Source organism: Homalodisca vitripennis, chromosome 1 (genome assembly GCF_021130785.1).
Source record: "Homalodisca vitripennis isolate AUS2020 chromosome 1, UT_GWSS_2.1, whole genome shotgun sequence".
Classification (NCBI taxonomy): Eukaryota; Metazoa; Arthropoda; class Insecta; order Hemiptera; family Cicadellidae; genus Homalodisca; species Homalodisca vitripennis.
In genome coordinates this window covers 225,986,848-226,001,331 of record NC_060207.1, presented here as the reverse complement: position 1 = coordinate 226,001,331, position 14,484 = coordinate 225,986,848, and the positions used below count along the sequence as shown (strand labels likewise).

General features: G+C 34.3%; 1 protein-coding gene across 1 annotated transcript in view; it reads left to right on the top strand.

Moving 5' to 3' along the window:
• Positions 1-2,099: 2,099 nt before the first annotated feature.
• The window catches only part of LOC124353101 (26S proteasome non-ATPase regulatory subunit 4-like), a 30,317-nt gene continuing 17,932 nt past the window's right edge, over positions 2,100-14,484 (top strand). The window contains exons 1-2 of the mRNA XM_046802924.1: positions 2,100-2,260; positions 8,784-8,924. Of these exons, the coding sequence (XP_046658880.1) occupies positions 2,235-2,260; positions 8,784-8,924 (167 nt within the window). The 5' untranslated portion in view covers positions 2,100-2,234. The remainder of the gene's footprint in view (positions 2,261-8,783; positions 8,925-14,484) is intronic.

Sequence of the window (14,484 nt, the reverse complement as noted above, 5' to 3'; positions counted from 1 at the left end):
TTCCTTAACTTTCTTTAACAACATAAGCATTAGTGTAAATATTGTTGAAATTTGGATTATGAAACGAGCGAATTAATGAACTAAACCATAAAACCCTTTAACCGAGTTACATCATTTGGTTCTGGCGCGTTAAATATTGACTTGACTTTGTTTATGTAGTATCTAGGACTTGTTTTCTAATTCTAATATAACAAAAATCTAATCTAGTCTATCATAAGTCTACATTATTTTTACTAACTGTAAACCTACTATCCTATAGTCTCCTACAAGCTTCTATCCATTCTCTCCGAATCATTTTGTTCTGTTAAAATAATGACGTCCAGGAACATTTCGTTTATTTACATTGATAGTTGATGTCGCGGCCATATCCGCCAAGTCGCTTTCTACATCCTGACCAACAGCTGATCTTACATTGATTACATTATTGGGACTCTAATAGGTAACTGCGAGGCTTTCATTCAGTCTCTACCAAATAATATCCGTTTAGATGTCCCTTTTTATTTCAAAATCACAATTATACTTGCGATACCGACATTGGAAGCTGAAGTGGTTGAAATTCCTACACCGTATACAATTTGACGTTATGGTTGCATCGTTGCCTGCCCATTTTGACTGAAATTTGTCTGGCTCTGTTGTTTAGTAATGGCCCAGGCTCCAAAGTCGTCCTTCGGAGTTGATTGTCATCTACACTGCTCCTTTCTCCGTAAACTCGATAGAATTTAGGAGCGGCGCAGTTGTTTTTATATTTGAAGTCCTCCTCTCCTATAAGTCTCTTTTGTAAGTGATGGTCCTTAAGGCCCGCCATTAGTCGGTCATGTAGGTAGTCTGACAGCTTTCCTCCAAACTCGTATTGAGATATCTGTTTGAGATGCACAATGTATTCACTCAGTGTCTCGTATTCCAACTAATGCTTGTGACTGAGAATACATCGCTCGGTTTTGAAAGATGTCTAGGGATGGAAATACTTCCCGATAGTTTCCACTATTTGATCGTATATCTTGGATGAAGAACAGATCGGTATTATTGTCTTTGAACAAAATGTAACTCCTCATGCCTATCACTGTCAACGATGTACTAATTTTATTCGTAGTATCTATGCCGTTACAGTAAATAAAAAGTTCGAAATGCTCTACGTATGATTGCCGCATTTCCTGTGCATTGTCAAACTGGCCGAATGACCCAATTTTGCCTCCCTTGTAGTTGCATTGTTAATTTCCGATAGTTTCCGAAACTTGCCGTAGCTATTGTTAACTAAAGGCAAAACTCACTTCACTACAATTGCCATTGCCGCGCCGCCACGAATATTAATGAACATTCGTGGAATTTGGCGTTAATTTTATCGCGCACAGGTTATAATATCGTACTCGACACCACCGTGTCCATATCCTTGTCGTCATTGTAGCGTATAGGACCATAAAAAACTGGTAGATCTTAAATAAATAATACTAATTAACTGGTAAGCTTTAGGCCATAGGGACATAGGTTTTGTGTGGTTACGGCAGGGCTGGAGACTGAGGGCGAGGAAGCAAGGGCTCAATCGATCAGGCCAGTGTGTCGTGATGCGACGTTATACGACGCAATAAACATCGTTTATTTAGATATGCTGTTTTCGTCAGACATTCAATGTTCCCAAAATAATGGCACAACACATTAAATTATAGTATATCATAGTACAACATTGTTTTCTGTTGTGGAAATCGAGGAACATAATTTTAGTAGATCAATTGAGAATATATTAATCCGGGCTGTTCTAGTCACACATATTGTGTGGCTTAAATCTGTGGTGACATTCTTCTACAATAAATTGCTTCTAGTTGATTCAGAAGAAGATTTTAAGAGCAGTGTGTAGAGTAGCATTTAAACTCTGCAAACCATTATTCGTACACACAAAAATCGTAACCATCATCAATATTTAAATATATGATTTATTAATTTTTGCAATACACTGCTCACTGCTGTGCTGGTGAGTTTAATAGTTTGTGTTCATTGGTTCAATCGTCTGTCGAATGTTATGTCTTCTTCAGTATCTTCAATGTAGAGACTCATCTTACTCTATGGTCATTTGACAGTAATTCATTGCAAGAAAAAAGCGTAATACTAAACCAAAGTCTAGAGAAAGAGAACAGAAGAATCTAGAGAGTTGAGCAGAAATTCTGAATAGAGGATAAGAGAGAACCGAAGTGGAGTAACTAACTAGTGTATTGTGTAGTTTTCAAGAGAGATAACCAGTAGAAATGGTTCTTGAAAGTACTATGATATGGTAAGATATATTTCAAGCTTTTTATTTTACTTCCGATATTCAGTTTGTTCATGCTGAATGTTCAAGTATTAGTATTTACTGTCATTTTTACTCATGAGAACTTGTCTGTAAATGTTAACCTATACAACATGACATGGCATTTTAATGTAATAAGCCCAAATGTATTTTGTGCACTATCTTTTATGAGAACTTATGTTACCTATTGTGCTTTGAACCTTTGAATCTTTTACATAAATATATTGCAAATTATGGCACCATCTTTTGTGAAATGGACTCCTCATAACTTGTTATAATGACCAGACTACATTTCTGGAATGTTTTTTTTTTGCTACAGTGTTTGGTTATGCTTCTTATAAGAAATAGGCCTAATCATTGATGGTCAGAAACATCTTGCTGTCATGCTAGTATTAAATACTAAATTATATGTGTGTCTGTTGTAGGCTCTTTTAACCCTCCGAGCGTCCATCATATTTTATGAAGTGCACACCTATTTTGTGAGGTTTTGCAGGCTCTCCTTGTAAAATCTAGGGTACGGTCCAATAAGCGGACCCAGTTTTTTATATCGAAGAATATAATCATTGATACCTAATATTCGCATATCGAATCATAGACTATCAATCGATATAAAAGTAATAACAATCATATGTTTAAATTAAAATGTGAATTTAATGATAACAAATAATAAATGAACATAACCAAAATCAGGGAAACTCATAACTTTAACTAAATGAAACAGAACGAAAACGTTTTTACTAAAGTTGTGTCGACCATTACCTTCTTTTTTTGCATCTGAAGACGACCATGTTAGCTCCTCTGACAGTTACATTTGTTACCTTTCCACAAATATCACATAATGGATTCTTAGGTACTAACCCAACATCCTGAAGCCATAAAAAACATATTTTATCGTCTTTTAAAGCAATTTCGTGAAGCTTCCTAAGATTGACGGCCATTTTAATACACAATGTTACGTGAAATTTAAAATATTACCTTGTATTATTTGAAAGTGTTTACAGCTGTTCATATAGATTATTTAAGTTGTTAAAAATAATTCATCAGTATCGATTGATTATATCGATGGTTATGATTAAGTAATATCGTTTGCCAATTTCGATATAAAAAAACCGGGTCCGCTTATTGGACCGTACCCAAAATCTATAATAAATCTAAATATTAACTTAAATATAAAGTGTTATATACCATTTTTTCTGCAAAGAACTGAGCTTTCAGACTGTATAACTATAAAGCTAGAAAAATAATTCTCTTACCTTAGAAGTAAAGAAATAAAAATAAAAAAATAAAAAACTTCAAAAAAGTATGGACATGTATTTGAAATATTAAATATATTGAAAATTCAGAATAGCCAAATTATGGGGAATTTCGTCCTGAAAACAGAAATGTATAATGTTAAATAGTTTATATATTTATTTTATACATATTTTTATGAAAACCTGCACATTTGACAATCTTCCTAATTGCAGTAGTTAGCCTATATAAAACATTGATATAACAATGCTCTTAGTCTTTTGCTATCGAAATGTTATATATTTTTCACATACAAATCAGAGAATTCATATTCATTACTAGGCCTATCTAATTTTATATTATATATATGAGACAGCTTCTAAAAGTATACTTTGAAGAAAATAAACAGAAATTTTTTACAAAAAATATTATAAGATATTGAAATATAGCACAAAAAGTCACAATAACACACACACAAAACAATTAGTAACTATATAACTAGGAATTGATAACTATATAGCAAAGAAAACAGCACAAAATACACTGTAAATGGTGAAATTTATACTTTCGTATCTTAGCAACAACAAACAAGGCATATACGATTCACTGGAAATAACAGCTGATGAAAACGATGTACGTAGACTAATGTTCAGTACAGACTACGAGAAATCCAAAGACCACTAAACACTAAGGAAAATTCACGAGCTTTTGAACTGTATAGGTTATACGGCGATTTGACCGGTATTAGCGTCGTAAAATGAATTTAAAGAGATGAATGTTCATAGTCGAAATTTTCGACGATGACGTTTAGTGAACATATCGACGATGGACGCTCGGAGGGTTAACTTCCAGGGCTTGTTAGTGATTTTAAACTTTTTATGGTGATTAATATTCCACAGAATACAAAATGTGGAATTTTGTAATAGGCTACTGTACATTTGGCATGGCTATTACAGCACTCATGTTTTGAGGTAATAAAAGTACAATGTGAAAACATTTGATGCTCCGTCTTGCATAGCCAGAAGCATAGGTATACTGAACCTTTATACATCAATGTTAACGTAGCAGAGCTACTCCCACTATTTACTGTGCTCTGCATAAGTGGCAGTCACTCTCTCTGGATAACTATTGGTTATCTCTGAATAGATATTTCCTTAACTTTTGAGCCTTTATTGACATTTTAATTGCACATTTTCACATGATTTGGTTTGCTTAATTGTCTTATTGCCTTTATACTTACAAATGAAAAAGACTGTGTTTCAATATTGACTGCGGGGAGGGTATGATAAGCGGACCCGGTTTTTTATATCGAAATTGGCAAACGATATTACTTAATCATAACAATCGATATAATCAATTGATATTGATTAATTATTTTGAACAGTTAACTTAAATAATCTATATCAACAGCTGTAAACACTTTCAAATAATACACGTAAGGTAATATTTCAATTTTACGTAACATTTGATCATTAAAAATGGCAGTCAATTTTAGAAAAATACACAACATTGATTTGAAAAATGATAAGACATATTTTACGTGGTTTCAACATGTTGGACTCGTACCGAAAACCCGTTATGTGAAATGTGTGGGAAAGAAACAACTGTAACCGTGAGAGGAGCAAATATGGTTGTCTTCAGTTTTCCTAATTTTTGTTTTAATAATTAGTTTAATCACTGTAAATATTAAATTAATATTTTAATATAAAACATATGGTAATTCTAAGCAATATATAGGGTCAACCTCGATTTTTCTCATATTACAATACAATGTTCCAATAGTCAATTAGAAAAGGAAATGACTAGAATTTCTTGCCGGAAAGCAGTTATAGGGGGCAGGCAACCGCCAGACGGTCATATATTGCTTAGAGTGACCTATTAGTGATCAGGGGCACTGACGTGATCTGGGCTTCAAATTTGGAACTACTCGAGTTAATTTTTTTTTTCTAAAAGAGCAAGCAGCGCGAAGCGCTGCGCAGCGGGCGGGCATCGTGCGTGATCCTTTTTTTATTAAAAATTTCTGATAAATTGTTATTACATATTACAATATAATGTAGGTAATGTATGTAAAACAATTTTAAACACATAATTACATGCTGGAAAGCAAAGTAAACCAATATAATCCGCCCAATACAAAATCCCCGTAAAAATCTGGTAAAGGAATCTGTGTCATTCCTTTGGCCTGAATCAATTCAGTATGGACGAAGATCACGCACGATGCTTGCCCGCTGCGCAGCGCTTCGCGCTGCTTGCTCTTTTAGAAAAAAAATTAACTCGAGTAGTTCCAAATTTGAAGCCCAGATCACGTCAGTGCCCCTGATCACTAATAGGTAATTCTCGCGGTTGCCTGCTCCCTATAACTGCTTTCCAGCAAGAAATTCTAGTCATTTCCTTTTCTAATTGACTATTGGAACATTATATTGTAATATGAGTTGCCTGCTCCCTATAACTGCTTTCCGGCAAGAAATTCTAGTCATTTCCTTTTCTAATTGACTATTGGAACATTATATTGTAATATGAGAAAAATCGAGGTTGACCCATATATTGCTTAGAATTACCAAACATATGATTATTACTGATGACTATACTTTTATATCGATTGATGGTCTAGGATTTGAGATACGAATATTAGGTATCGATGATTACATTCTTCGATATAAAATATCGGGTCCGCTTATCGTATCCTACCCATTGGCTGCTTTGGGTATACTTTAATAAGCGGCCTACACTATTTATTCGATGGCTATTATCAAATGGTTCGATTGTTTTTATCTGAAGGATAATTCGATATTACAATTTATTTAACTTAGCATATGATTCCAACTTATTAGTTATAGTCATTTTGAAGTAAACAATAAACAACAAGAAGTAACTAATATTTTGAGACTTTGAAAATGGTGTTGAATATGAGGAAAAGATGTAAGATATTTCTCACAAGAGATGAGATTTGTTTAACTAGCTTCAACATGTGGGTTTGCTCTTGGTAACACATGGGGAGAATTCTTTCCTCCATTTCACAAAGTGGTTACTTATTGATATCAAGCTGGGCAAGTTATAAATATCACAAGGTTTCTTTGATATCTAAGTCCAGGCCATAGTTGGATTTGTTGTTTTGTAATTTTATTGTAACATTTATGTAACTTAAAATTGTAATGTTCAAGATTCTTCTTGTTACGGTAATTTATTATAACTCTTATTGTGTATAATTTTTACATACACAGAAGTTGCATAATATATCGAATAACAAGTGTAGGCCGCTTATTAAAGTCTCTCCACTTCTTTTTGTAGATTTTTAGCTTAATGGCACCAGTGAATTTCATTAGACAGTTCAAAAAATTATGTTCGTGCCTGTATAGTTTGCCTGGAGAACAATGGCCCTAATCTGAGTACGTGGCTGAGCTTTGAGTCATCAATTGGGAGCATAATATACAAATTCTACATTTTTTTTTGTTAATGGACTTAAATAGTTTTGATAAGTGTTACTTTAGCCACTTAACATTTTTTGTTTTATGAAAAGGAACTTGCTCAAATATTAAATTATAAAAAGAAAAAATACAATTACATTATGGAAAAGTCAAATCTTTTTTTATCTCAAAAATTACTTGTAGTTGAACGGGCTAACAGTAATGACTCTGAAAGAGCTGATGCCCTGGCCAACTTGGGCTCAGCTTCTAACAAGGACTGTCCTGCAATAGCAAGGGAGTGCTAAGTCATCTTTAGTAGTCTTGACAAGAGCAGTGAGTTTCCTCAGGAGGACCTAATCGGTTGTTTCCGGCAGTTCGTAGAACTTCTGAAACCGTAAACTGGTTGGTATCATGGTATATTTCCGAGGTGCGCAAAAGGCCCTTGAGGCTTAAGTGTATGGCAATAGGCTGCCCCTTCGAAGACGAAGAAGAAGAATCTCTGGCCGTCAGTTGTCTGGCTCGGACTGATGGCAACAAATGAAGAACTTCCCGTGAGATAGAACTGATCAGTAAAATATAAAATTCTAAATGGCTGATTACTAATGATTGAAAGATAAAAATATTATAAAATTACCCAACCATATTATTCTAAGTAGCAAGGTAATGGCATTACAAAGTAAAATGGTACTTTGGGATTATATCGACCACACCAAGGCATGAATTGTTATTTGACATTTTGCTTCTACATATTACTAGATTAGCGTAAAACAATATTACATCAATATAAAACAGGAATTGTCTTATCGCAAACCCCTCCCCATCATCAGACAGAGGTCAAAGTCGAGCGGTCTAGTAGATAACGTGATTGCAGAGTCTCGCCGCCCGTTGAGCTGGTGCGTCGCTTTGTTGTACCTTTACTTTGTTTGTACCTCCTTATTTTACCTCTACATTTCTCCAAACACAAAAATTCAACAAAAACAAACATTACCAAACTGAAACTAAAATCTTTATTGAAAAAAAACTCAAAACTTGTTTTTATTCATGATCATATCCGCCACCCAAAATGCGAGTGCCTCCGGCCAACAGCGCGAGGCAGCACCGAAGGTGCTGCCCCGCGCTGATGTCAACAAAAGAAAAACATCCCTCGAGATAGTACCTATCAGTAAAATAGCAAATTCTAGAAGGGCTGATCAGAAATATAAATTGAATTTTAATGGAAAGGCAATTATGTACCGTGCAAATCATGTGATGCCACGCGGCCTACCGTAATCGGGATTCTCGAGAAAGATAAGATAACAGCGACAACAATACCGATCACAATACTTGGAAATGCTTGTAATTTTTTAATTAAAGAGTTGTTTTTTCGTTCTATCATGTTTGTTTCTATAAATTTATATTTTTGTGTTCTTCATACTGGTGTGGTCGGTATAATCCAAAAGTACCAGTAAAATAAATCAGTACTTTTTTTTTCTGTCCATGCTGATACAATAATAAGTAGTATACGTTAAAGTCTATTCTTAACACTATAAGCTTCGCCATGGAGGTAGAAACAATAAATAAACTTCTCCATGAAGGTAGGAATTATTACCAACAAGAGGAAAAAAGGGAACTCAAATAAAAAATCAATTGCAGATGGTACACCTATTCTTTCTGTTGAAATTCTTATGTGAAGTTTGACAACCCTGTTATCCACTCATATTTTTTTGTTTAGAGGGAAAGAGGCGAGAGTCTCCGGACATTGTCTAGGAAACTATAAAAATAATATTTTTAAATGGCCTATAATGAATTTATCTAGAAATATTTGTTAAGATATTTGACTAAATTCTTTGTTTCTTACCACCCACTTGTTTAAATTTATTTATTTATTTTTTCAGTGTGGATAACAGTGACTACATGCGGAATGGGGACTTTCTACCCACAAGATTGCAAGCTCAGCTGGACGCCGTTAATATTGTGTGTCACTCAAAAACCAGATCTAATCCGGAGAACAATGTGGGGCTACTTACCCTAGCAAAGTAAGTTAATATTATCAGTATATTTAATTTTTAACCACTTAAAATGGTGAGCAATATGGTGAGCCGAGCACTTTGAGCGCTACTCTCGTGTTAAAAGGTTTCTAGACACACGGCTGGTTATTGTTTATTTAGGAGGATTGACTGTTCCCTATTAGCTATTTTCAGTATTACGATGACTGAAGAACTGTGTGATAAGTTCCCAACCTGGTTTACAATCTTTGGTATTATGTCAAAAACACATGTATATATAAAAGTAATAGTTCGTGTTTAACCGCAATTTATTTGCACCGAGTGTATTCATTGTGTGGCGATATCGTTTATTTTATAGTGTGAGGTAATTGTGGTTGACAGTCACACTAACAAAGGTGAAATAACACAATTTCTTGAAGAACCCAGTTTACAGTTAGACAACGAAAACGCCTGGTTATCAGAAGGTGGGTGTTACAAGTATCATATAACCAGATAATTTTTAATTAATGATTAGGTATAGAAACCGTTTTTTATTTGAAACATTACTCTTTTTCGTTTTAGTTTGTTTTTGACATGGAGGATTGTGAAGAAAACATGATTTTTCTGGACATTTGCCATCATTCAATGGTACAAAAAATCAGTAACACTTGACGTAGTAAACGTTATTATTAAGATAACATCACAAACTTGGTGTTTCAAAGTGTGGTATAAACAGCTAAGCATTGTTGGACATCTGAGTGTAAGTTGGCAGTTCTTTCATTTGCAATCTTTTATCGTGTCGTGTTGTGTTTAAAGGTTGTATTGAATAAATGTGTTGTATCACTGAATGATGGTAAATGTCTGGAAAAATCCTGTTTCCTTTATAAGCAATTGTTGAAACAGCATAGCATAATCCATGATCTAACCTTAAACACTCCTTGCTAGTCGTGCCGCGGCTCTCCCACTGTGCCGCTGTAATAGCTTGGTACTACTCGTCTGCAGCTGATAAGGGGTTAACTAATTGTGTAATCTCAATCCATTAACTGTCACAAAATCAGATTTGTCCAGGCAACACCTGAGCACCTAGGAGGCACAGGTTGTGCTCCAAGGAGGGTTCTGGAAGGTTTATACCTGCCAGTAGAATCATACACCAAAACTTAAACCTGGGTCACCCAATGGATGTCCAAGAACATTGGTACAAAACTAACCTCAAATGCCAAGAAATTGGTATGAAAAGGGCTGGTCAATAAATCTAATTTGCGCAAAGGATGATTGTTTGATTGGGTGGAGATCCCTTAATCCTCTGCCTGCTTTGACTGCAAGAGGTTGGAACAGAGGTAACCTCCCCTTCTTCCAAGCTAACTTCCCCTTGTTCAAAGATGACATAATGAGATAGTGCCTGTTATCCCTTCTCATGAGATCTCTACAGAAGGTGGCCCTTACCACCCAAAATTCCATCCTAAATATCCTGTCCGTCACTCCAGAAGTAAGACAAAGATCCTTTTAGAACAACTGCAATGAAGGGTTTTCACAACTCCTTGTCCTAAGTGAGTCGCTGTGTCATCTCTGTTTCTTTGGTGTACTTAACCATCAACCAAGACTTTTACCCTTACAAAAATTATATTTATGTATTTAAGAGGTATTGAACCAACCGCAAAGTTACGAGAAGGGTAAATTCTACCCTAGTATATCTAATTTTGCGCTAAAATTGCTCAGCAGTTTTGGAAGTTAACCCATTGCGGATCACTGACGAGCTGGGTTCGTCACGCAGTGGCCGGGCCTAACGAGCTCAGGTCGCAAAAGCTGTCTGCTTTTAAATTTCCCTCCAAATAGTTCTTTTAATGTCTGATCTTTTAATGTAGATCGGGGCGATCGTCTTCACTTGTCTACTAAGAGTGTTTGCAACAACGGTCTGTACGTTTAGAGTTTTCAAAAGTTTTATAAATATCCTACAGATCGCAGTTGTATGTCTAAGTTGAAAAATCATTCATATGAGTTTACTCTCTGCTTTTTAGCGCTCTTATCTGGGTGTTTTCCTCAGTTGTTATTATAATACTTTTGAGGTTAGTGACACAGAACTAAACAATGCAGACGTACATGTTGGTGGGTTTAGTCTAGACAATGGCCCGGATGTTGTAATCGCTTCGCCCGAGCCGCTTTATTTAGACTATGATTCAGACATCATCCCTGCCACCCTGGAACCTTGCTCGCGTGTTATCGTTCCTACATCACGGATTCCCCAGCAGGCCCATGTTCCATCTGAACGAATACCTTCACAGCTGAATTTTCTAATATACAATAGCGAGCGATACGATGTGGCGCACCATTGCTGTTCGTGCGGCTGCTGACCGTAAATTAATTCGTGCCCGCACGCCAAAACAATACGATCCGCAATGGGTTAATTATTTTCTATAATGTAAGTTCTAATATTTTTTTCAATTCAATATTCAAATTCTACATACTTAGGAAAATATATATATATACACAGAATTATTTCCACATGCACATGCAGTTAAGCTACTGCGATCGTTATCTAGATATCCAATATAATGGCCAACATACTGATATTATTTTATTCGACAGTCCAATGAAATTATTTAGTATCTGAAATTATAAAGGTAGACAAATAAATGGGCTTGAACAATATTTATTGTTGCATAATAATTTGATATATGTGTATAGTATTGCATGTGTATTTTAATTTTAAACTAGTCCTATGAAATTATTTAGTATCTGAAATTATAAAGGTAGACAAATAAATGGGCTTGAACAATATTTATTGTTAGATAATAATTTGATATATGCGTATAGTATTGCATGTGTATTTTAATTTTAAACTATCCTATTTCACTGTAGATTTCCATAAGTATAAGCGTAAGGCTGTAATATAAAGGAAGTAGGAAATTGTCATCATGACTTTATTGGTGATCTCCCACTTTTCCAAATTTTTTGCTAAGTTTGTTGTGGTTGTGTCATTGTAATTACTTTCATTGTAACTTTATTTCAGTAACTGTATCAGTCAATAAATTATTTGTGTCGCTTGTAAAATGTGATGACTTCCAAGATACAGTTCTACTTCATTTGGTGTTAGGTATTGTGTTGTTTATACCTTACAAATAAGAGAATCTAAAATAATTCAAGTACCTCACACTTATACTGTACAAAGATTTTTAATGGAATTTTGTAATGTACTGAATTTTTAAATATTGATAAACTAAAAAATACCTAAGCTATAGATTGGTTTTTATTTTATATTAATCAACAACTGAATACAGTTGTAGAATATATTATACTAACACCATTAAACAATACAGTATTTTAATTACTTTAACTCTGCTATTTTTTTCTATTATTTGACATATTTGCTTGATCGATGACTCCATTAACGTGTGAACTTTTTTTATCAATCAATCAATTTATTGTTATAAGACTTTTTACAAGTATTAACAATATCAGTATTTGCAGCACAACGCCAAGTCCAGACATACTTATAACTATAAATTACAGATAAACTATTACATTTAAAATTCATACTTTTTATACTTTGATGCATGTTAGGGTGTAAAAAGAATTGTTAAAACAAAGCCATAAATTAGTTAAAATAAATTACTTCAATTAAATGACAGTTAAAAAGATTTAAAACAATGGCTTTAATCAACGAAACTAAAATAACAAACATTAATAAAATATTTATAAATAAATTAACAATAACAACAAATAAATAACAATTAGAGCTTATAGACTAATAAAAAATAACAAGAAAAAAGCAACTAGTAAAAAGTTGATACAAATAAAATTAAAGAGTCAACAAATCTTAAAAAAACATTTTGACCAACTCCAAAAAACTCTTGATGGCTGTAAAAAGGATTAACCAGTAACCACCTATAAATAAAGCTTCTTTCTGAAAATTAAGTAAGGATATTTATTAACCAATGGCATTAATGTATTGAAAACTTGATGAAATTACTTTGTGACTGTTCATGGTTTAACTAAGACTGTTAAATTAAATTTTAATGTATTGTATAAACTTTCTGTTCTCTTCTAGATTGATAATTTTCCTTCAAAGATTATAGTTTTTAATCAGTAAGGTATCTACGTGACCTTGTTGTTGCAGCTATTGCAACGCGTGTCTTGAGGACCAGTTTATGAGTTAATTGTGAAGTGTTACCAACTGAAATTTTCCACATCTGGGTACTCTTATCATGAACCATACTTGCTCATATTAGAAATGTCATGTTCAGTATTATTTAAATTGTATTGAAATTTCATAATAATTACCTGTTTTTTGTTTAAAGTTTGAAAAAAGTTATTATTCAAAGAATTACTTAATATGTCTTGATATGCCTCAAGATGTTTAAAATGCCACAAAGACAGATTTTCACTAATATTTTCTTTGTTTGAGGAAATTAGGGTTGATGCATTTATCTTGTCCTCATTTCTACCTCCATTATCTAAATTTTGGGTAAAACCAGTCTGCAGTAGTCTTCAATCTGATATTGATCAATCATTAGATTAATGTGTGAACATTTTGCTAATGGGTATTTGATAGTGGACTATCATTTTTTACTGATGTGAACAATATGCTAACAATATTTACTTGATTTTTTTAAAACTGTAATTCTGTTTGTCCTTCAATATGTTGATTTATTTAGTTTTTTATCGTTTTTATAGCTGTTTATATATAAGATTTAACCCTCCGAGCGTCGGCCGACTTGTTTTAAGTCGACGGCACCTTTCTCTAAACGTCGCCGTCTTATTTTAAGTCGACGGGCACTTGCAGATCAAATTAATTGCACCCGCGCTATTATTGGCGTAATATTGTTCTAAATTACATATAATGAAAGCCCGTGAGTTGTTTTTTACATTTAGTGGTCTTTGTATACCTCTTGGTCTGTACCAGATGCTAGTGTACGTGGTTTATACCAGCTGTTATTTCGGGCGGGACGCGGCTCGCGTGATTCTTCAGTGTGTTGTTGTTTTGCACACCGATGAGGTGATTGAGCATTTTGCGAATAGTATTTTGTGTTGTGAATAGTTTTCTCTTTATTTGTGTGAGTTTAGTGTACTAACTGTAAACAATGGGTGACCCGTGCAGATCAAGTGACATTAGAGAAATCTTATCATTGACCGATGTAAGTGAATTTGATAATTCTGAAGTTGAGGCAGTCCCTACTACATCCATAGACGAAAATAACCTAGACGATGATCAAATATCCCTAGGAGATGTATCGGAAGGTAATTCAGATATAGATAATGACCTATGTGACTATTCATCTGGCTCAGATGACGATTATGAGCCAAATGCATCAGATTTGGATTCTAGTAATGAGGAAAGCGAAAGGCCTAGGTCCGGCTCTAGCCCAGCTGGGAACGAATCCGACAATGATTATCGTCCTGAGATCCCAGTTCATCCTGCACCTCCTGGGCCAGTGTGGGTTCGAGTATACCCAGGTTCTGAAAACCCAGTCGATCTGCCATCAAAATTTCGTGTGAGGAATCCGGGGATCAAAAACTGTCCTCCAAGAAATTGTTCACCTTTGGCATACTTCTCTTTATTTTTTACCCAAGCAATCTGGTTTTTGCTATGTAATGAAACTAATTTGTATGCTTC